The sequence below is a fragment of the Spermophilus citellus genome (genome assembly GCF_964194105.1).
Source record: "Spermophilus citellus genome assembly, chromosome: 1".
Classification (NCBI taxonomy): domain Eukaryota; kingdom Metazoa; phylum Chordata; class Mammalia; order Rodentia; family Sciuridae; genus Spermophilus; species Spermophilus citellus.
The window spans coordinates 124,084,939-124,107,267 of NC_138182.1; the positions used below are offsets into that span (position 1 = coordinate 124,084,939).

The following is a 22,329-nucleotide window of genomic DNA, read 5'->3' on the forward strand; positions in this document are numbered from 1 at the left end:
AAGGAGTAGAGAGAGATTCCAGGGACTTGAAGAAGACAGATGTCACAGGATGCCCTCCTGGACCCCTCCTGAAGGGGAGGGAACAGAAAGGAGAGCCACTATCAAGGCCTTGGATCTAATTTCACAGTCACTATTTTCTTCTCACTTGTCTTTTCTTCCTGAGTTCCTCCCGTCTAATTGTAGAAACTTCAGGCCCCGTCAAGCCTTGACCCTTCCCTAGAAGTTCAAGGGGAAGAGTTCTGGAAAGGGAGGGTGAGTTCCACCTGGGGCACATGGAGTCAGAGGCACACGGAGCACCTCCAGGTGGAGATGCTCTGAAGGAGCCGAGCGCAGGCCTGGGTTTGAACTTGGGCAAGCCACTTAAGCTCTTTAGAAAAGCCGGGAGTTAACAATTTTCCCACCCTCATCAGGTCGCTGTAAAGATCAGGTGAGACAATGTATACAAAGTGCTCAGAGCAGCGCCCAGCACACAGTAGGTCAACAAGATACCTTGAATGTCTTCCCTCGCTACTCTGTGGGCAGGCGCAGGTCTGGGAGTCACGGGACAGGGTAGCCTTGGGAGAGCTGGACTGAACAGGAGAGTGTGTAAGGGCCAGAGGCCAAGGACAGAGCTCTGCTATCTGTCATGGTGAGCAGAAGAGAAACCAGCAAAGGGGACTGACAGGATCGGCCTCTGGGGTCAGGGTACTCCAGAGATCCTCATGAGTGTCACCTGATGAAGAAAGTCTAGCAAGAAGACGGCATAGGAAGGGGCCGGCCAGGGCCTTGGGGGATCACAGTGACTTGTTGAGGACTTTTGGTGGAGAGTGGAGTACCCAGGACCTGGTCTACACATGTCCAGTGCGCACTGTCCTCTGGAGAACCCTGACCGTGGGGAAAAGATGGGAAGCAGGACTGCAGGAGAACGGAGGCAGAGAGGCCCTCTGTGGGGTGGGTCTGCTTTGCTTCTGGAGAGCAGGGCTCATTGTTTCAAGATGAGAGTCGCAGGCGGTGGGGCCTGAGGGGAAGAGAAGGTGCAGAAGGCTGGGAGATTGGGGGAAGCAACGAAATAATCGATGGAAAAAATGAATCTCCCAGAAGCCTCAGGGAGGGGGCTCAGGAGTAAGGTGCCGCCAACCCCACTGCTCTGGGCTGGAAGCGGGGTGCAGGTTGGGAGGCTGTAAATAAGCACATAGGTGGGAGGACAGGAAGTGGGGGTGTGGCTGAGCACCTCAGCCTCTTGCTGTGAAGCAGGATAATACCCCACTGAGGAAATAAATAAATATGTGGCCTTTCCCTACCTGCGGGGCTTTTAGAAGAAATTATGATTAAGAAACTTAAAATCTCAAGGGGAAAACCAGAGTTGGAGGAACCAAGGCTGATGGTAAAGTTATTAATAGCCTCATAAAATATCTTGCACCAGCTGCCATCAAGCTCTGGAGGATACTCCATGCTACGTGAGGACGCTGTGGAGGCCACTGGCAAATCTTTATGGCCCAATAAGACTCCCAACATGTGACCCTGACCTTCGCTTTCTCCGGCTGCTTGAAGCAGTTCAGGATCTTCCTAGCCCACAGTTGAAACAAAATCTTTACAGATTGATTTATTTTCCAATTGTAAGTGATTTCAAACATACAAGGAAGTTGAAAGAATTTTACCAGAAGACCCATGGACTCGCCTCCTGCATTCCGCCACTCACGTTTTGCTAAGCTTGTTTATTGAAATAGACTTTTTGTTTTAGAATAGCTTAAGATTCACACAAACATTGCAAGGAGTTCCATGTCCCCATGTGGTCCACAGACACTGTCCTCATGGTTAGCATCGTGTATTAATACGATACATTTGCAACAATTAATTAATATTGATGGCTTAGTATTCACTTAGATCCATACCTCACTCAGATTCCTTCAGCTTTTGCTTAGTATTCTTTTTCTGTTCCCAACTGGGACACCATGTCACATCTAGTCCTCATGTTTTCTGAGGCTTCTATTGGCTGTGACAATTTCTCAGATTAGGCTAGGGTTATGGGTTTCGGAAGCAAGACCGCAGAGGCTAGCTGCCCTTCTTAATGTCAGGAATATACACCTTTGATGCGTCTTCTTGTTGTTGGTGTTGACCTTGACCTTGACATCTATCTGGCTGGGACACTGGTCATCAAGTTCCTTCATGGTAAAGGTGCTCTTGTCCTTCCTGTCCACAGGTGCTGTCTGGAAGGAGGCACTGTGTGCAGCCCACACTTAGACGGGGAGCTAGGCTCTGCCTCCCTGCAGGTCTATCCGAAGCATCATTTCTGTGGGATCCAGCAGGTGACATGGCCTTGGATCATTTAACAAGGCTAACTTCAGCTTTAAACTTTCTCCTGTGACTTTATAATTTTCTTTCCACTCCAGACCAGTCCCTGAGGAGGCCCTGAAAATCTGGCCTCTGCTTCGTGGTGTTAGGACAGAAGGGTCAGCCATTCTACCTCCTCCGTGAGGACACACTGATTCTGGTGGGTATGTATTTTCCACTTAAATGTCCTTTAGCAATAGAAGTGCTGCCTCCAATAGCAGGCCCCAGCTGACTCTGCCTGCAGAGGCCACTTATGACTGACAGATTGGTCTGGAGGAAATCGGCTTTTGGAACGTGGTTCTATGCTGGCTCTTTCAAGTCTCCCAGGAAGATAACTGCTATTTCATTCCATGTGATTTTAAGTAAGAGCTCCTATGTCCCTTTCTCCTTAAAGGATCCCATATAGCGTTTTGCTCTTAGAATTAAAGATCTGGGTACCAGGCACTTTACACAATCTGAAGATTCCCCATTCCAAAATGCTCCAGAAATCAGAACAGGATTCGCAGTGGGAGATCCCACACCTGACCTCAGGTGAGTGGGTCTCAGTCAAAGTTCAGGAGGACTAAAAATATTATATAAAATTGTCTTCAGGATATGTGTATAAGGTATGTAGGAAGCATAAATGAGTTCTATGTTCAGAATTGAGTCTCAACCAGGCACAGTGGTGCACATCTATAATCCCAGTGGCTCGGGAGGCTGAGGCAGGAGGATCTAGAGTTCAAAGCCAGCCTCAGCAAAAGTGAGGCGCTAAGCAACTCAGTGAGACCTTATATCTTAAATAAAAATACAAAATAGGGCTGGGGATGTGGCTCAGTGGCGGAGTGCCCCTGAGTTCAATCCCCAGTACTGCCCCCATCCCCCAAAAAAGAATTGAGTCCCATCAGTTTAAAAATGTCAGCACAGTGCTGGGCATCACTTTTACTTGTCCGTTGTCACCACCTCAGAGCCTAACTCCCACTCTGAGTTTCTCTTGGGTTCACACCTGTGATCCCAGTGACTCAGGAGGTGAAGGAAGGAAGATTGCAAGTTCAAGGCCAACCTGGGCAGTTTAGTGAGGCCCTGTCTTAAAATAAACCATAAAAAGGGATGGAGATGGTTCAGTGGTAGAACACCACTGGGTTCAATGCTAGCATTGCCAAAGAAAAGAAAAGACAGACAAACAGACAGACAGGCAGGCAGGCAGGATGGTTGTATGTTTGTGCTGCCTGCAAATTTCAAACAGGTCAGTGTCCCCAGGCTTTCTTCTGTCCACCTGGCCCATCAGACTCTACATCCCAAGACCCTGAGCCTTGAACCTGTGATGCAGAGAAAGGCCTGGGCCCAGATGGAGCACCTGGAGACTGTGGCCCCTGCAGCCTGGCCATTGGACATCCCATGGCTGTTGCCCATTTTCTATGTTCTAGTCTGTTTCCGATTCCCACCGACCGGGAGCCCTCAGACCCCAACACTGTTCAACACGTTCCCCTGGTTGTTCAAAGGAGAGTCGGTTTTCCTTGCTATCTGCAAGCACCTGGTCTCACCTCTAGGGATTAGTGACCCCAGTTTACAGATCAGGAAGCTGGACTCTGAGTTAGAGATTTTGAGCAAAAATCTGTCCTTGAGAACTCAGGTATTGAGAAATCCTTTTTTTTTTTTTTTTTTTTTTTTTTTTTTGGGCTGGGCTGGGCTGGATTTAGAACCCTTGTGTCCCAAAGAGATGATGACTCTTGAGTTTTGTTTCCTCATTGAGGCCTGTGCACAAGTGTATTTCTTGAGTTGTTCATTAAATGTGGCCAAATCCAGGTCAAGGGAGAACGACAGCTTGCTATTGAGCAGAGTTTCACTGAGTGTGCAAAAAAGCAGAAAAGGGAAAAGATCTTTCTGAAGTTAAAAGTTGAATTGAATTAAAGTAATATAGTGAATGAATAAAACTAATTATGGTGACCCAAGGGCCTAGGCAAGAGCATCTTTCCAAGTGTGGCATTGCTGCTGTGTTATGGTTTAGATATTAGGTCTTCCCAAAAGTTCACGTGTGAGACGAAGCAAGAAGGTTTAGAGGAGAAATGATTGGGTTATGAGCACCTTAACCCAATCAGTGAATTAATCCCCTGATGGGACTCACTGAGTGGTAACAGAAGGTGGGTAGAGTGTGGCTGCAGGAGGTGAGTCACTGGGGACGTGCCTTTGGGGTATATATTTTGTATCTGAAGAGTGGAGTCAGTCTCTGCTTCCTGATCACCATGTGCGCTGCTTCCCTCTGCCACACTCTTCCTTCATGATGTTCAGCCTCACCTTGATCCCTGAGGCATGGAACCAGCTGTCCATGGACTGAGACCTCTGAAACTGGGAGCCCTCAAATAAACTTTTTGTTCTCTAAAATTGTTCTTGTCAGGTCTTTCAGTCACAGCAGCAAAATAGCTGACTAAAACATGCTGACTCTGGAGAAGCTCAGGCCAGAGTCTCCTTCTCTCTGCTCACGGTTTTCTTTCGATTTTCACTGAAAACTTCTTATTGCTTGCTCATCAGGTGCCGAAATGGTTCTGAATACTGGCACCCCAGGTGCACGAGGATCTGTGCACATTCAGCAGAGGAAGAGAGGTAGAAATCTGTCTATCTAGTTCACTGGGGTTGGTGCGATGCTACTGGTTAGCTCTGGGGCCCAAAGGGCAGAGGAGGAGGAATCCTGCTCCTCTGTCTGTGGAGAATTGGAATGGTAAAGTTAAAGCAGGGGTGCAGGAAGCCTTGTCTAAGCCGCGCAAGTGTTCAGCCTTTGGGTAAATTAGTTAACTGCATCTTCGTCTTTTCATCTGTGGAATGTGAATAGTAACATCCCACAGATTAAATTAGATACTGTATTAAAAGAGAAAGAGCTTAAGCAGGGCTGGGATTGTGGCTCAGCTGTAGAAAGCTTGCCTAGCATGTGTGAGGCCCTGGGTTCATAAAAATAAATAAATAAAATAAAAAGTATAGTGTCCAACTACAATTAAAAAATAAATTAAAAAAGAAAGGGCTTAATCATATTCCACTGGATATATTTTCTTTATCCATTTGTTCATCATGAGGTTGTTTATAACTCTTGGCTCCTGAGAATACCGAGGTATTGAACACGGGAGACAGACTTTTCAACCTTAAATAAGGAAATTAGGTCACATGCCTCAACGTGGTTGAAGCTTGAGGACACTACACGAAGTGACAGAAACCAATCACAGAAGGGTAAATAGTGCATGATTCCATATGTGTGAGGAATCTAAAGTCACCAGACTCATAAGGACAGAAAGAAAGCTATAAGTCCCAGGGCTTGGGCCAGGGAAACGGTTGCCGTCCAGTGGGCAGAGATGCAGATGAGCAAGAGGAGAAATCCTGGAGTTCTGCTACATAAGAAGGTGTTTATAGTTAAAAAGAGTACTGCATGCTTAAAAATTTGTTAAGGGGGTAGATTTCATGTTTTTCTCAAGAGTGAAAAAAGAGAAAAGGCATAATCAAACAATACTACGTACTGTTTATGAGTATGTACACATGTATAAAAACATGCAGGGAAGGCTGCTGATCAATGTTTGGCAAGACTTGTTTCCAGATATGGAATTGGGAAGGGTAGGATTTTGCTGTATCTGTGAAGTTTTATTTCTTAAAACAAAAAGGATTTAAAGCAAATGGGGCAAACTATCATTTTGTTAAATCAGAGTGAGGTGCACATTGAGGTTATTCATTCTCTCTCTCCCTCCCTCCCTTCCTCCCTCCCTCCCTTCCTTCCACAGTGTTGGGGATTAAACCCAGCGATGTCTACCACTGAACTATATCCCCACCCTTTCTATTTTTATTTTGAGACAAGGCCTTGATAAGTTCCTCTGATTGGACTTGACTTTGCAGTCTCAGATGTGAGCCATCACATCCAGCTGGATTTATTATCTTTTATTATGGTTGAAAATTTAACAATAATATCAGGAATATGAGAGCATTTGGCAAAGTTCTTGGCATAGAGAAGAGCCAAACCCTACAAAACACAGACAGTGCAGAACTTCAGAAGCAAGAGAACAGCCCCTGAGTCCATGAGGCTGGGTATGCAGATCCCGAGGAAGGCTGAGAAGAAAGCCACGGCCGGACCACTAAGGGCACTCGTATGCTGAGTGTATACTGCTGAGGCTAATGTTAAGCCTAACAAAAATGCCGTCTTCCTTTCTAGAAGTCCCCAGATAGCCAATCCATGGTTATCTTTGAGCAGTTCCAATACCAGTTTGCAGTCTTAGGCCAGGCCAGCTCTAAGAATTACCTGTGGGTTTGCCAGTGCCATCTGTATGTTTGGGACCCACCCAGACATCTGAGCCATGGGGTCTTGGTGAAACCCAAGGATGTGCATTTTCCCAAGTTCACTAGCTGGGGAGTCTCTGGCCTGCTGGCCAAGCCTGGAGTTGCCTTTCCGTTGCTGTGGAGAAGGCTTGCTAGGGCAGGCTTTATGAAAATAGGGCCTGTTAAGCCAACTACAAATTCCCAGGGAAGTAAAGAAACATTGAATTATGCAACATAGACTATAGTAAGTATTTAAGGAAATTAACTCCAGTGGCGTCTTTTCCCAAGAGAATGGTCCTTGCACTAGGTAGAAATCATTCTCAGTAACTTAATAGGCCTTTTAAGGGCCTCCACTAAACAGATGGTTGTATTAGCTCAAATTATTGTGCCATTTAATAACAATTCTAGGCAGTGTGTGCTGAGGCCCACAGAGTACCTGTTGCTGGGCTATGGATTTCTCAGACCTAATTTCATTTAACTTTCAACAAACCCTATCAGGATTTGATACTAATCTTCCATTTCACAGCTGAGAAATCTGAGGCGAGAGATCTTTCCCAAGTCTAGGTCAATATTCGAACCCAGGTCTGCGGGGTCCCGGAGTCTGTTCACCTCCATACCTTCTCAATAGGTCCATGATGACATTCCTTGAATCATTCATGGTTTTACTTTACTGATGTCTACACTGGCCATCCCTGGCATAAACCAGGCTTATTGAGGTTTCTTTGGGGATTTTCTTGGGTGGGTACTAGAGCCAACTGCCTGACTCATCATCCACTGTCCTAGTGAAATAGGTTCAGTGGACACTAAAGGCAGCCACAGCAGAAGGAAATGTCACCAAATGACAACACACTCTTTTCCCAATGGGTAGGAGCCAAATGTAAACTTTCTTTGTAGAAGAGAAGTGAACTGAGGATGTATCAAAGTTCTAAAAGTTCATATCCTTGATCTAGCAAGGCGACATCTTGCAACTAACTATTTAAAGAAAGAATCATGGTTGTGTGCAGCTGTTTAGCTGAGAGAATCCTAATTTCTGAGTTACAATAATGAAATTTGAAACAACCTAAATATCCAACCATAGGAAATTATTGAAATACATCCTAGTACCTGCATGCCACAAGACGCTCAGCAGCCATTTCAAAAGCTGCCCTGGGATGACATTCAATCACAGAGAAGGCTGCTCACAATATGCTGCATATATGAAAATAACAATAAAAAGTACTCCAAAAAGGTGTTAAATTAAATAAGCAGGAAGCTATTAGCCTGAGGCTGCCTCTGTGCGTTGAGTTCCTATGTCATGAACTTCACTCCAGCATAGTATACAAAACAAATCGGGAACCTAATTTAGGAGTATAATTTTTTTGTACCAAATAGGCAGGTTCCAGCCAATCGCAAACAGTGATGCTTCAGCCAATCATAGACAGCCAACTCATCACACCAGCCGTAGCTGCACCCAATGAGGTGGTTTCCCTGCTCCACATGTGGCTTATAAAAGCCCGCAGTTTAAGATGCTGGGCACTTAGGGCGTCTTCCGAATGCTGCCGATTCTTGAATTGTACTTTTTGGAAAGAAATTCTATTATTTGTCTGAAGTCTTTTTTTTCTTCTTTCTTTTAATAAAGGCTATTAAGAACTGTATGAAGAGTGTTAATCTCATTTTGGGGGGGCGGGTACCAAGGATTGAGCTCAGGGGCACTCAACCACTGAGTCACATCCCCATCACTATTTTATGTATTTTATTTATAGACAGGGTCTGAGTTGCTTAGCACCTCATTTTTTTTGCTGAGACTGGCTTTGAACTCGCCATCCTCCTGCCTCAGCCTCCCAAGCCAAGGCTCTGGGATTACAGGTGTGTGCCACTGTACCTGACCTGTGAATCTCATTTTAACAGCAAGTTTTTTTTTTCTAATATGCCAACAGTTTGAGTGTCATTCTTTTTGTCATCTGCATTTCCTTTATTTTTTTCATGATTGTGTTATGCTTTTCTAGATAGAAAAATCATAACTTTGTTCAAACAAAATGAAATAGGACCACAGCTTGAAGAATTTTAGGTGGAGGATGTTTGAAGCTGTGCTTGTACAGCCACCTCCAGAATCTCCCACATCTCTGCCTTCTGGTTCAGAGGTCCAAACCTTTTCCCAAGTTCACTAGCCGGGGAGCCTCTGTGACAGTGACAGGTCTGACTGCCTTCTCTCCAGTGGTGTTTCAGTCTTTCTGGAAGTGAAGACATCCCCCTGCCAGGCTGCGTGATGCCTGGTGACCTCATGAGAAGCCCGTTTTTCCTGGCTGCCGTTGAGCAACTGGAGGGTGCTCTCAGCCCTTGCTGAGCCTGCAGGCTTCCAGTCAAGCATTTTAGGAGAAATGAAAGAAGAAGTTGAAGAGCCACCAAATCTGGAAGGATTGCCATGCTGTGGGAAGTCAAAAAGGGAAATGTGCACACATTCTGCTTTCCTAGGGTGCCAGCTAGGAGGGCTGCAGCAACCTCATGGTTGGGCACCTTGGGGCTTCAGGTGACCCCACTGTGGGGTCTGACACCCTGTTAGCCATGGCGATGCCATGTTGGCCTGCCCTTCAGAAGACCATATTGCAGTGGCAGTGGTTGTGCTGTATGAGATGGAGTAAGAGGAAGCACTCAAGAGGGACCTCTCACCCACATCTGGGAGTTCAAGGGAGTTATCCAGACAGCGAAACTCAACATTAATAGGGGAGAGACTAGGGGAAGGGTTCTGTGCATTCCCACAGAAGGGGTGCAGTAATGCGGAAGATGCCTTCCTTCAATCCGCCATCCATGGCTTGTGAATCAGTGATTCTGAAGTCACTTCCCAGATCAGTGGGCCTGGGGGCTCTGAGTCTCTCATGGAGTCTCAGAGCTGATGAGGTGGCCAGAGAGGAGCTGGGAAGAGCCTGGAGGGATCTGTGAACCCAGGGGAGGGGAAAAGAGAGAGGCCGTCCAGCAGCAATGGAAGAGCAGAGGGTAGGAGACAGGGGTAGCTTGGGAACACGTCTAGGTAGCTGTGGCGGCTGCCGGTGTCTCTGCTGAGTCTTCTGGAGGCCTCCTCAGCCTTTGGTGTCAGCAAGAGAAAAACTTTAGGGGATCAACCAGACACAGAAGGGAAAGGGGACAAGGACTTACTAGGGGGAGATGTTGTATGCTAGTTAATAAAGGGAGGCTGGCCCAGGCATGGTGGTGCACACCTGTAATCCCAGCAGCTTGGGAGGCTGAGGCAGGAGGATCAAGAGTTCAAAGCCAGCCTCAGCAATGGCAAGGCGCCAAGCAACTCAGTGAGACCCCTGTCTTTAAATAAAATACAAAATTGGGCTCGGGATGTGACCCGGGGTTGAGTGTCCCTGAGTTCAATAGCTGGTACCAAAAAAAAAAAAAAGGTAGGGGGGCTGGGATGAGGAGCATGGAGGCCCCTCCACAGTGGTTCAAGATCTGCACAGCCCTGTGATTCTCCTAGAGAGAAGCCATGCTCCTCCCAACCCTCTGACCTGGATGCCCACCTCTGGGTGGAGCGTTTTGTCCTGCTGTATCTGCACCCATCAGCATAGAGTTATTTGCCCCAACCGGCCAATCAAGAAGCCCTGCCACCAGCAATGACCCATCAAGTGGAATGTCGGTCAGTTCTTGGGGGTCAGGGCCTTATCTACCTGGTACACAGTAGGGCTTGATGAAAAACCTGCTGAATAAAGGAACACATGGTGGATGAAGGAGTGATGATCATCTGTGGAGGAAGGAAACCAGCTTAGAATTAGACGTAGACAGACCCTGAGACTGGGCCCAACTTCACTGCTCACCACCGGAGTAACCTTGGAGCCGGTGTCCTGATTCACAGAATGGAAAATGCCGGTTGTGGATTTGCAAAGCGTCTAACGTAAAATAAATGTTCTAAAAGGGAGCTATTTATTATAGTATTAGAACGTGGAGGAGAATTTTGCTCGGATACCAGATGTGAGATGGAGTGGAAATCCAAAATAGTTAACACTGGTCTTGACCTCTGTTGGTCAGGAAGGGGAGAAAGGATGGAATGACCAGATCTAAGGACATCTATGTTGCCACATGGGGGGGGGAAGGAAGCCCACGACTATGGTTTGAATGTGTCCCCCCAAATCTCATCTGTGAGAAATATGATCCCCAAAGTTGAAGGTCAGTGGCATTTGGAGTTGGGAGCTTCGTGAGGTGACTGGATCATGAGAGCTCTGCCTCATGATGAGGTTAGTCCATTCGGGGATGATGGATTGGTGAGTAATGGCAGGAGTGCGTTTGTTACCAAAGCCACTGTCTCTGGTCAGCTTGCTCTGTCTCACCATGATGCCTTCAGCCCTCCCCTGATGCAGGGCCCTGCTCTGAGATTTCCTGGCATCCAGAACCGTGGGCTAGATAAACCTGCACTTTACACATTACCTAGCCTCGGGGATTTTTTTTTTTTTAATAGCAACAGGAAACAGCCTAAGAGACCTGACTTCCTGGATTTTTCTGCTCTTGAGGCAGATTTATTGAGGTTCTTAGGAGCAATCCCTGGGAAGGGTCCAGAGCAGATGGCATGGCCCACCAGCATTGCTCAGAGGCATCGTGTTTGAGAGGAAGGTGCTGAGCTGAGTCTGGCTCCTCAACTCACTTCCCCCACCACCCAGTGGCCATGAGGCAGCGTCTCCATCTTACTGCACAGGCTGCTGGGGGAGCGACCAGCTGGCTATCTTGGCTGGCTTCCTGTTCCTGTCCTTCCATGTGATGTGGTCACTTGTCCAGATGTAGCAGTTGGTCCAGGCTTCTGGAAAAATGGAAAGTTAAACAGAACAGTTGATGGTGGAGGATACGGAGAAGAGTCAAGACACAGCCGATTCAAGGGAGATGTGACAACTGGACAGAAAGAAACGTGCTCACGGGGAGCTGGAGACCACGGAGGTGCATCCGGGAGATGGTGAGGAGCACAGAGGCTGCAGGTCAGGCCTGGGAGGCCTGGCTTTCAGCAAGTGCTCTGCTCCCGACAGCTGTGCAGCTCTAGGCCAGTGGCTTTCCCTTGCTGGGCTTCAAGTTTCTCATCTAGGGTCTGCTCGTCTGCCTTGGGGCATGCCATTCATCCACTGATTCATTAAATCAAAAATATCTCTGGAGCACCCGGGTGCTGCTGTAGATGCTGGGGATTCAGCAATGAACAAGGAGCACAAAAATCATATTGTCGTGTGGGTCCTTGTACTCAGTCAACAAAATCATGAAGCACAATCTACAAGGGACAAGGAGAAAATCCAGCAGGGCAGGGGGCGGGGCCTTTTCTGAAAGGGTGACTTCTAGGTGGAGACCCCAGGAAGCCAGTGAGCCAGGAGGACATTGGGCAGAGTGTTCCCGGCTGAGGCGATGCCCCATGCGAGGGCTGCTCAGGAGGTGAGCCCTGCTCACTGTGCTCCTCTCAGACTCTCCAGCTGCCCACTAGCATCAGCCTCTCCAGCCAGGCCTCCCAGCCTCCCGGCCTCCACTCCCGACCATGGCTGGTCAAGGTGACTCTAAGTTCTTAGACTCCGCAATTTCCCTGCTGGAAACCTACCTGTGCTCCTGTGCCACACTCCGTGCCCAGGACTGAGTCCCCTCTGTGGCCTCCCACCAAGCCCCCCACCCAGTGGCCTCCCACCAAGCCCCCTGCCCTCCCTCATCCTACACCCACTCCTTCCCAGTCACACTAGCCTCCCTGCTGTTGCTGGGACAGGCCAGGCATGCCCCCATCCAGAGCCTCTGCTCCCTTACCCCAGGTACCCACCAGCCTGGTCCCCCGACTTCATTCAGATTCCACCCTTCAAGAGGACATCCTTAATGGGCCTGCCAAAGCCAGACCCTATCACCCTCCATCTCCTCAACCCACTACCTTTCTTCAAAATATTTACTGTTACTTCCCATCATTTTTAATGTAACTATAAAGGATCAAATATTGCCTGTGAGCTGGACACTGGACAACGCAGGATTCATTCCTCTTCCCCTCAAACTCCTGGAGGGTGGTTTTATCATTAATCCCATTGTGGAGATCAATAACCGGAGACAGAGAGAAGTTAGGAGTCTGCTTAAGGTCCTCCAGCTGGGGCCTCTACCATGGCTGCAGCACCCCGGCCAGCACTGGTCAGTAGGGCTCAGCACGATGGACATGCTCTGCATCTGGAGTGTCCAAAAGGGCAGCTGCTGGGCACATGCAACTGCTGAGCACGGGAGGAACTTGGAGAAGCAGAAAGTGTCCCAACCCGCCTTCCTCCCCCCCCCCCCCCCGGCTTGCTGGGGAACATGGATGAATGAAGGGGGGTGGGACACCCTGGGGAGGATTGAAAATATAACCCAATTTTGTGGAGTGGGGACAGCCAGGAGCACGGTGTCCAAACAGAATGCTAAAAGATGCCCAAGGGCTATTACTTGGAGCTAATTCCCTTTAAGGGTCCTTGCCACACTGTAATGACAAGCCACCTCCAGGCACTGCACGTCTGGGTCTGTGTGCTTGGTGTGTGAAGAACCCAGGCCCTGGGACCAGTGTATGGGTGAGCCAGGCAGCACTGTGTGGACGCTGCCTGCAGTCCCACTGTGCGGAGATTTCTGGTGAAACTGGGTGGTGTGCAGAAACTACCAGTGCCCCGGGAAAGGGAAGGCAGGTGGAGGGAACAGGCACAGCTGGCCTGAGTAGCCAGGGAGGAGACAGCAGGGGAGCCAGCCCAGGACCAGGTGGGAAACCTTCCTAAGCAGGTCAGTTCTGAACAGCACTCGCAGCTGAATTGGGCTTGCACTGGGTCTTTAGTAGAACAGCGGGCGGCAGCCTCCACCATCAAGCCGCGTGCAGTTGTGCGTGTGTGATGGGCTCCCACTTGGGAATTTGGCCTTGGCCAGGATTCGCCCACCTCAGTTCACCCCGTACGCCTTGCGGGGATGCTGGGATAATGACGTCAGCGCTGTTCTAAGACTCAGTGTCCCTAGTGGGAGTCACGGTGGGTCCCTTGGTGCCTCTGATTATGTTGTGGGGTCCCTGTTGGTGCTTTCCAAATCCTTCCAGCTTAAAACATAAGTCTGTGTCATTTGGGGATTTTATCAGAAGTGGCTTGCTCCTCCTACAGCCAGCAATGTGGTGGGTTTGGTTTCTACGGTTTGCTTTTCATTTTTTGAGTTGTTGTGTTAGTTTCCTGTTGCTGCTGTAACAATTTTCACATTTGGGTGACTTTAAACAACGTCAATGCATTGCCATACAGAGGAGGTGAGGTCTGACTCAGGTCCCTGCAGGGCTGCCGTCAAGGGAGGCACTCCTGTCTGAAGGTTCTGGGACAGAGTCCCTTGCTGGCCTTGTGCTGCCTCTCAAGGCTGCCCACATGTGTTCTCTCTTCTCCCGTCTTCCCTCTTCTACTTTCAAGGGTTTTCGGGATTACACTGGGCCACCTGGATATTCCAAGATAATGTCCCTAAGTCCAGCTGGTTAGCAGCTGAATTCCTCTGTGCTGGGTAACCTAATAGACTTCACAGATTCTGGGACTTGGACATGGACATCTTTCCTCTACTTAACACAATTGACCACACTTCCCTTTTCAAATGTGTTTTTAAATGCAATCTGACTTTCTAGCTTTTCTTAAGCCATGATCTGGCAACACAGGACCCCGTTCCTGCCCTAACGGACCTTCGTCACAATACGGAGACAGCAGGCTTGAACTGAGCACTCTCTGTTGGCCCCAGTCCCCACCCTGCCTTATCATCCCCTTGACACCAGTGCCCAGAGCAGGATGCCATGACCGTTGTCTTACAGCGGGTTGCTCCTCCCCAAGGCCTGCTTCCCTCGCTTGAGTGTCCCCTTGGCCTTCGCAACCTTGAGCCTGCGGTTTTTCTTCTGAATTATTAGGAAAGCCTAATCTACCACTTTTGCCATCTGTCTACATCTGAACTATTACAGGGTAGCGTCTGCAGTTGATCCGCACCCACATGCTGATACAGGGAGAGGGAGTTCAAGGTTATGTGCCTCGAGGCTGCCCACCGATGGGAAGCTGCTCTGGGCTGGCCTCTGGGGAGGAATGAATGAGTCAGATGTGTTGACAGAAGTGAACAGTGCCATCAGGGACTCCCGGCTACAGTCTGGCCTGGCTACAGTCTGCCAGAGGCCGCGCTGGGCCCTTCCAAGTTCATGTCACCAAATCTTCAAAACAAGTCAATGAGGTCGACACTCTTATTTAGATTTCCCCATCCCCTGGTGGAAACTGTGGCACAGAGAAAGTAAGCAAGTTGCCCAAGGCCACACAGCTGGGGTGTAACCGAGTTGTGCCTGAGAAGTGTTATTCTGACTCCTAAACCTGCGGCTTGGCTCCTGAGCATCTGTCTTCAGAAGGAGAAAACTTGACTATGGTGTTAGACTTTTGAGGGAACGGACCATTCTGTCAAATCTCCACAAGGAACTTGAGTCCTGCTGGGATCCCAGGTTCACACTGGGAGGCCAGGAACAAAGCCCTCCATCTGAGAGTGCTGGCTGACACGGAGTTCTGACCTTGAAGTTGCCTCCCTGAGACTTCTTAAATCACAAGGCTGGCCATCAGGGAGCAGAGGGCCCCAAACTACTGTAGATGACAAGGAATGGCATGGAGGGGCAGAAAGAGGGAAGCTGGTTTGTGAGAATCTGGCAGTGTGTGTGTGTGTGTGTGTGTGTGTGTGTGTGTGTGTTACTAGAGGAAGCTGGTATTTTGTTGGCTGGCCACGTGTTATAGTGAGAGCTGAGAACCTGCATAATCTCCTTGGTTGAAAGATAAAGCGGACCCTCCAGGGCAGCAAGGGCAGGCTGCTCAGGGGCTCAGCTCGGGGCTCCAGGAGCACAGGATTGCCACATGCTGGGACATGTCCCAGCCTGATTTGCAGTTGGAGTTTCTGCCTGTGGTGAATAGGATTCTGATTTCTTGCTAAATGCAAACGGGGTCATCATTTGCCAGAACAAGAAAGGGACAGGGAATTCAGCTTCACCCAGGCAGATGAGACTGCAGGGAAACAGATCAAGCCAGCAACATGAGGAGGAGCAGATTCTGAGATGAGGGGGGGGCCTTACCTTTGCACAGGTGGCCCCAGACTATAGCAGTCTCCTCATTTTCCAAACCTTCCACCTGGAAAAGCACCTCGGTGAGACTGAGACATGTTGACCACCCCCTGAAACCTTTTCAGAATAAATCCTCCCTCATGACCAGATTGTGTCTCTTTTGTTCCTTTCTGTCCCTGAAGAGAGGCGGACAGAAAACTAAGCAGCTGCTGAGAGGACCATAGCTTCCATTGAAAGAAACCTCTAGAAATTGTCGGGAGAAAAGAAGTGGACTTGAAACCTCTCTATGACACATCATATGCAATTTGGGTGTTTAGCATAAGCAAGTTAATCTATCAACAGAAGCCCATGAGAGACGTTAAGTATTATTAGCTCCTTTTGAGCCCGAGGAGACCTTAAGAGGGGCTCCAGGGCGAGACCCACTGGGGCTCTGCTTGATGAGAACCTGAGCCTGGGGTCCCACTGGACGGCTGGCTTCAATACTCCGGGAACCTCTTTTACTACTCTTCAGATTGTTGGACAGAATGAAGAGCAAGGGTCTGTGTGTTCAGGGAGTTAGGGTGGTTTTGGTTGCAAGCTTAAAATGCAGCCCTGTCCAACCTGAGCACAGGCACCTTACTAGAAGGACACAGGGGTGGTCATATGTCCACCAGGACGGTTTCCAGAAGTGGGCTTGGGACACACAGGGGCCAGGCGGTAGCATCTCCAGGGCGTAAGTGACTCAGGCCTGTTCACGCCTCAGAGGGGAATGAACGAAGCCTGGCTTTCCTTCTCCCCCTCGGGTTTCTTGGCTCTGCCACCGTCCCACCTTCCATCTCCAACACAGCCGAGCCCAGCCCTAATGGGCATCCCTCCTTACAGAGCACCACTGCGGGACTCGGAGCCCATGCCATGAGCCCAGCCTGGACTCCCTAGGCCTGTTTCCTCTTCATTGGAGAAAAATGTATGCAAACCCAGGATCCTCGTTTTAGGAGAACTCAGAGGCAAAACACCTTGTCTTTCGGAGCCTAGTAAACATGGTTGGCAAGACTGATAATGACACTCACCTAGTAAGGTATCCACCCTTAGAAACCACAGCGTTCAGGGCAGAATCTTAGTACTGGACAAACCTGGTTGCAGGGCCTATAGGCTATCTCTGCTCACCTGTAGGCCTTGGATAAGCATTTGGACTCTCCAGCCTTTCCTTTTTAATCTATCAAATGGATATGTCTGACTTGATAGCCTTTCCACAAAGAGCAGATATGACAGACTTACATGATGTAATATGTGTAAGGTCTGAGCATTTCTTCTTTCTGGATTCTTGAGTCCTCATGGCATAGTTGCTAGAAAATTATGTGCTTTCTGGATTCTTACACTTCTGCCCAGACCTACCCCAAGCCTCTGATTCTTGTTGTTCTTGGTGATTGCAAATGTCCCCTTGGTCTCGGGTGCATGTATTCATATCCCGGGCCCCAGCTCTTCCTTGTAGAGAAGCAGTCACGTTAGGCCACATTTGCCTTTGCCTGCTCCAGGTTTTCTCTCACACTCACCCCCCTCCCTCCAGCTCTGTCCTGCCCCAGCTTGCTGAGGAAGAAGCCCAGGGGGTGTCCTCCATAATCCAAGAAGGCTGCCCTCCCCTCTTCTCCTTTGCCCACACCCTTTAACCGACACTTGGGAGTTTCTCTTTGCAGCAGATGTATCTGGGTTCAGGCTGCCAAAGTGAAAAACAGGGCAGATAAGAAGGGGAGGTTAGACAGGAAGCCCAAATATGTACTTCCTCCCACTTACCTTTGAACTTCGGAGGCACCTCGGCTCAAACAGCAAAGCAGGAGAAACAGAGGAGGATGAAAAAAAAAAAAAGATCTTTTTTAAAGAATGAAATTGTCAGCTCTGAGGAAGTGGAAAATTTTGCTTCCTGTGGTTGCCTGGCCAACGTGGCTAGCTCATGCTTTCCCCCTGTGTTATCCCAGGACGGGGGAGGTGAGCCACTGTCCAGGCTGCGGCAGGAGCAGGCCGTGGGCCTCTGTGAAGGCGGAGCAAGGCCTGGTCTGGAGAAGGCCTGGTGGGGGTCTCCTCCCAGCCCAGGGCCTGCAGAGCACTGGTGAGCACTGGGGCTTCCCACTGCCCAGCACCTCAGCGGAGGCAGCTCCAGGGCTCTGTGCCCTCCTGCAGGGCTGCCTGTGCCTCAGGACTCTATGCTGCCCTCACTCCACTGGGCCCTGTCATGCCGCTAGAGCCCCTTGCCATCTGGAATGACCCCAGGCACGGATGCTATTTCTGCTGCCTGCCTCTAAGAATGGAGGGGAGACTGTCCCTTCCCTGTGGGGATTGAGAGCTGCAGCCTCCAGTGGTCCAACGGGCAAACCTACGCAAACCCTCCGGAAAGTTCCAACGAGCCTAAGCTCAGCCTCTGAAGATAAATCCAAGCCATGTGAAGTTGGAGGAGGTGAAGGGGGAGGAAGGTGGGAGGAAACCCTCTGACTGACTGCAGCACCCCAAGTCCTCACCCTCTGCGGGCCACAGCTCTCGTCTTTGCCCTGGTTGAGGTCCTGGTCACATCAGATCAAAGGAGCACTTCTGCCCACCTGCCTGCTAACTCCTTAGCTTCCTGACCCAAGAAGCTCAGCACGTTATCGCCTGTGGAGTCCCTACTTTTCCTTCTCCTGGACACCAAGCCAAACTGCTCAGACCCCTCCCCACCTGAACACACAAGGGCTGCAAGTCCCAGGTCTCTCTCTCTCTGTTAATGAGCTGTCCCTTTTCTCACCTCTGACATGAGCTGGAGAAAGGCAGTCAGCTCACCGATTCTGCTGTGGGTCTGGGAGACAGGGAGACAGAGGGGAGAAGGGGGGCTCCTTCAATCTGGGTTGTACTCCACTGTCCCTGCATCCAATTTCTGACCCTAGGTCTGATGAGCTGACGTGTCCTTCCCTGAGGATGTTGCTTCTTGTGCACAGCCACCCCTGGATGCCCGTGAGAGACCCCGTCCTGTGATCCTGCCCCGGGTACTAGTGTGGTGCTGTTCTCAGGGTGCCCTGAGACCACCACCCCTTCTCAACCTCGAGATACATAGTTGACCTTCCACACCCGCAGGTTCTGTACCGACTGCCGATGGGAAATAGTTTTGAACATTGCACCTGTATGACTGGGACACTCTTTTATTCTCACCTTTATTCCCTAAACAATCAGGTATAACAACTCCTTGTGCAGTTGTTACTATTGTAAGTCCTGTAGAGATGATTTCGATATATAAGAGAATATTACACACCGACACTGTGACACTGTGACATTTTATATAAGGGACTCGGGCATCGAGGGATTTCAATATGTGACCCATTTGCTGCAGATCCCAGGGACGGTGCAGATTGCCAAGCCTGGGAAGGACTTCGTGGTCCTTTTGACCTGCTCCCTCGTGAGTTCTGGGTTTTTCCACCTGGCGAGGGGAGACTGTGGGATGGGATGGCAGAGAGTATCCCAGCTCGAGTTGCTTACTGTTTTAAGGCACTATGCCCTCCCTGGTCCCCACCCCTACTCTGCCTCATGCTCGAAGACAACAGACCTATGCTCTAAACCAAACTGAGGTGGCATTTTCACAGCGTTGTCACTGTGGAGGACTGTTCTCAGGACTGTCCATTTTCCAGGTGAGGAAACTGAGGCTGGCTCCCATGAGTTGCCTGCACAGGGCTGTACTGACCCTTCTGCTTTCCCTGGGGGCTAAGTGGCCCTGTCCTTCTGGGGCCAGGAGATGTGAAACTTGTGAGTGTTGGGCAACCTGCCCACCAGAGACTGGGGAAGAGGAAAGGCCTGACGCAACCAGCTTCCCCTACGTCACCTGCTCTGGAGGCCTGGTTGCTCTGTGTAGGGAGCGGGCACAGACACCCGCCCGCCTCCTGCACACGAAGTGCAGTAGACATTTCTGAGGTTGTTCACATCCAGAGGAGGTTGACGGCCTCACTTGCTCTTCCTGGGAGACACTGTGACTACCTTGTGCATAGAGGGGGTCTGCGCAGGCTCAGGCGAGAAACCTGGGTTGAACCCCGACTCCACTTTGGGCAACTCACGTGACTTCTCAGAGTCTTGAGGGGACAGATGGCCAGGGCCCAGGGGCTGAGACTGAGACACATTTTGGGTGAGACCTGGTTGCACAGCCTGCTGGCGGGAAGCAGGAAGTAGGCCCCTCGCCTCCCTCCCTGAGCCTGTCTTCTCTGTGGTGAAGCAGGAGTAACAGCAGTGCCCACAGGGGACACGGTCACAGGGACATTCCTAGCTCACTGCCTGGCATGGGTTCAGGGCTCTGCCTAAGAGTGGTCGCCATCATTGTCATTGTCATGCAGGGTTCTGAGCCATTGGGGGGCCCTTCTCACTGAGCTTCAGGGATTGTTCATCTCAGCCACTTTTATTGGATAATTCTTCCAAAGGAGCCTAATATTTAATGAGAGCTTCATTCCAACTGCTGCTTTTCCATAGTTTTTTTCTTCTCCTGAGTTGGGATGAGCATCATTAAAAAATTATTATTGCTTCGACTTCTAAGGATGGTCTGCAATGTTGCTTTCCACAGGTGCTGTGTTTTGAGAGAGAACTGACTGACTGAGGTCCAGGATTCCCTCTGTCGGCTCCATCCTCCAAGGTCTTCTTCAAATCCCAGTTCATGTGGTGATGCTGTCTTTGATTATTCTATTTGAACATGACTTCTCTTGTTCCCTCCGTCTTCAAATGCCTGCTGTGCCAGTGATTGGGAAGATGAAGCGAGGTCCCTCACCAGGGCAAGCTCTTAGGTTGTGGAGAGCTCTTAGAGACCACTCCCTGTAGAGAGCCTGGATTGATGTCCCTGTGCCCTCAGAAGTGAGGCTAATGGCCGCTCACCATTTTGGACCACTTTCCAAGTGCTGAGACTGAGACTGAACGCACATCTCCCTGAATCCCACAACCCTGTAGTGAGACAGGCACATGACAGCAATAACGGGGTCCCCTAGACGACATGTAAGATGGAAACCATGGGTGGCCAAACCTGCTCTTGAAAGGCCTTCAGAAGGCAGGCATCACCGTGGGCACTGACTGAGCATCACTCAGTAGAAGCAGAGAGGCTGACCCCTTCCTCTGACACTGTGACAGATGGTGCGTGTGTGTGCACGTGTGTGTGTGCGCGCGTGCGCACGTGGGCTTACACATGCATGGAGCTTTGGGTGAAGAAGCTAACTTGTATTTAGAGGCCACCATGTGGCATGGACATTTTGCTTTTAGACACAGGACTCACCCATGCCAACAAGCTGCTCAGTCTATGAGAAGTACACAGAGTCTCAGACGGAGGAAGAAAGCAGCAGATTCCCATCTCCTACCTCAGGGGATGTGCTCCTTGGCTAGAATATGTGGTAGGATCAGTAGGACACAGGAGCCAACAGTCAGCACATAAGGTGAAAACCCAGTGAACAGAATATACGACACCGTCAAATAGAAATTGTTAAATTTTTTCTTTCTTATTTTTCCCTTTAAGTATATCCAGTGAAATGCATCTCAACGTTGCACATAGAATCCCCGTTTTCTTTCTTCACAGTTGTGGAAGCTGAGAGGCCTAGATTTTCAGTCCTTTGCCTAAGACTGTCCAGCCCAGAAGCCTTCACACCAGGCAGTGAGCCCTGCTCGCCCCACCGAGGGGCCCGTGCAACCCTGGGTGCCCAACCCGCCACTCATCCAAGACCCTCTCATCCTGAAAGAAGTGAAGAGGCAGCTGAAGATCTTTGGATGGAAATGGAGGGTTAGGAGGGGAGGAGGCTGTGAGGCACTAAGAGGCCATCTTCCTCCCCCCAGCTCAGTAATGTGGGAATTGTCTCTATTTTAGGTCAACTGTCAAAGTAGATCTGTATCTGCAAAGCCCCAGCCAGGCAGGAGTGGTATCCAGAGCTTTGGGGGCCAAGAGTCGAAGGCAAAATACTGGGACCGACCCTGCAGCCTAGGTCTCCATCACTGCCCTCCCACTGGGCCAGGGGGAATTACCAAGCCTGTCTCCTCTCTCAGCATTCGAGGCCCCGGAGCCCAGCTTCCTTGTTTACTTATTTAGAAGCCAGCAGAGGAAGTGGTAAAGGAAGCTGGCTGAGTCGTTTTCTGAGAAGAGACCATATTTGCTTGCAGAGGAAGCCGTTGCTTTCTGGGATCTGGCGACGACAGAAACGGCCCCTACTCCAACAAGGGGTGCTCCCGAGGGTGGCTGGGAATTAGAAGAGCCAAGGACACTTCAACTTGTGGATTTAGGGGTTCTCTCTGTCCATGGGTGCTGCACCTCGGCCCAGCTGGTGAGCTTCCTGCCAGGACAACAGCCATGGCACTCAGGAATGTGCCCTTCCGCTCAGAGGTCCTGGCCTGGGACTCAGACAGCCTTGCGGACTATTTCAAGAAGGTGAGCCCTGCTGTTTTGTAGGTGGTCGGGCTGCGGAGGCTTGGAGATGGACCCAGGCAGAACCCGGGAGGAGTCTAAGATAGCAAGGCACCCACCTCAGGCAACCTTGTTGGCCAAGTGGGTGCTGTGGAGAGCACTGTGTTTCCCTGGCAATGGGTCCTGGAGGGAAGGATGCTCTGGAGAGGGAGCTTTCAAATCCCTACTGTGTGCTGGGATCTGAATTGGATGCTTTATATAGCCACTGTTCCATTGCACATGCCTCATTGTCTTGTGAGGTCAATACTATCAGCCCGTTGGCTGAGCTACAGAACCAGCCCAGGGAGGTTAAATGGCCCAAATCCCCAGGGACCACATGTGTCGGAGGCAG

At 50.0% G+C, this 22,329-nt stretch overlaps 1 protein-coding gene across 1 annotated transcript in view; it reads left to right on the forward strand.

Annotated features, from left to right (window-relative positions):
- Positions 1-21,685: 21,685 nt before the first annotated feature.
- The window catches only part of LCP2 (lymphocyte cytosolic protein 2), a 44,579-nt gene continuing 43,935 nt past the window's right edge, over positions 21,686-22,329 (forward strand). Inside the window, exon 1 of the mRNA XM_081269494.1 lies at positions 21,686-21,962. Coding sequence (XP_081125620.1) covers positions 21,885-21,962 — 78 coding nt within the window. The 5' untranslated portion in view covers positions 21,686-21,884. The remainder of the gene's footprint in view (positions 21,963-22,329) is intronic.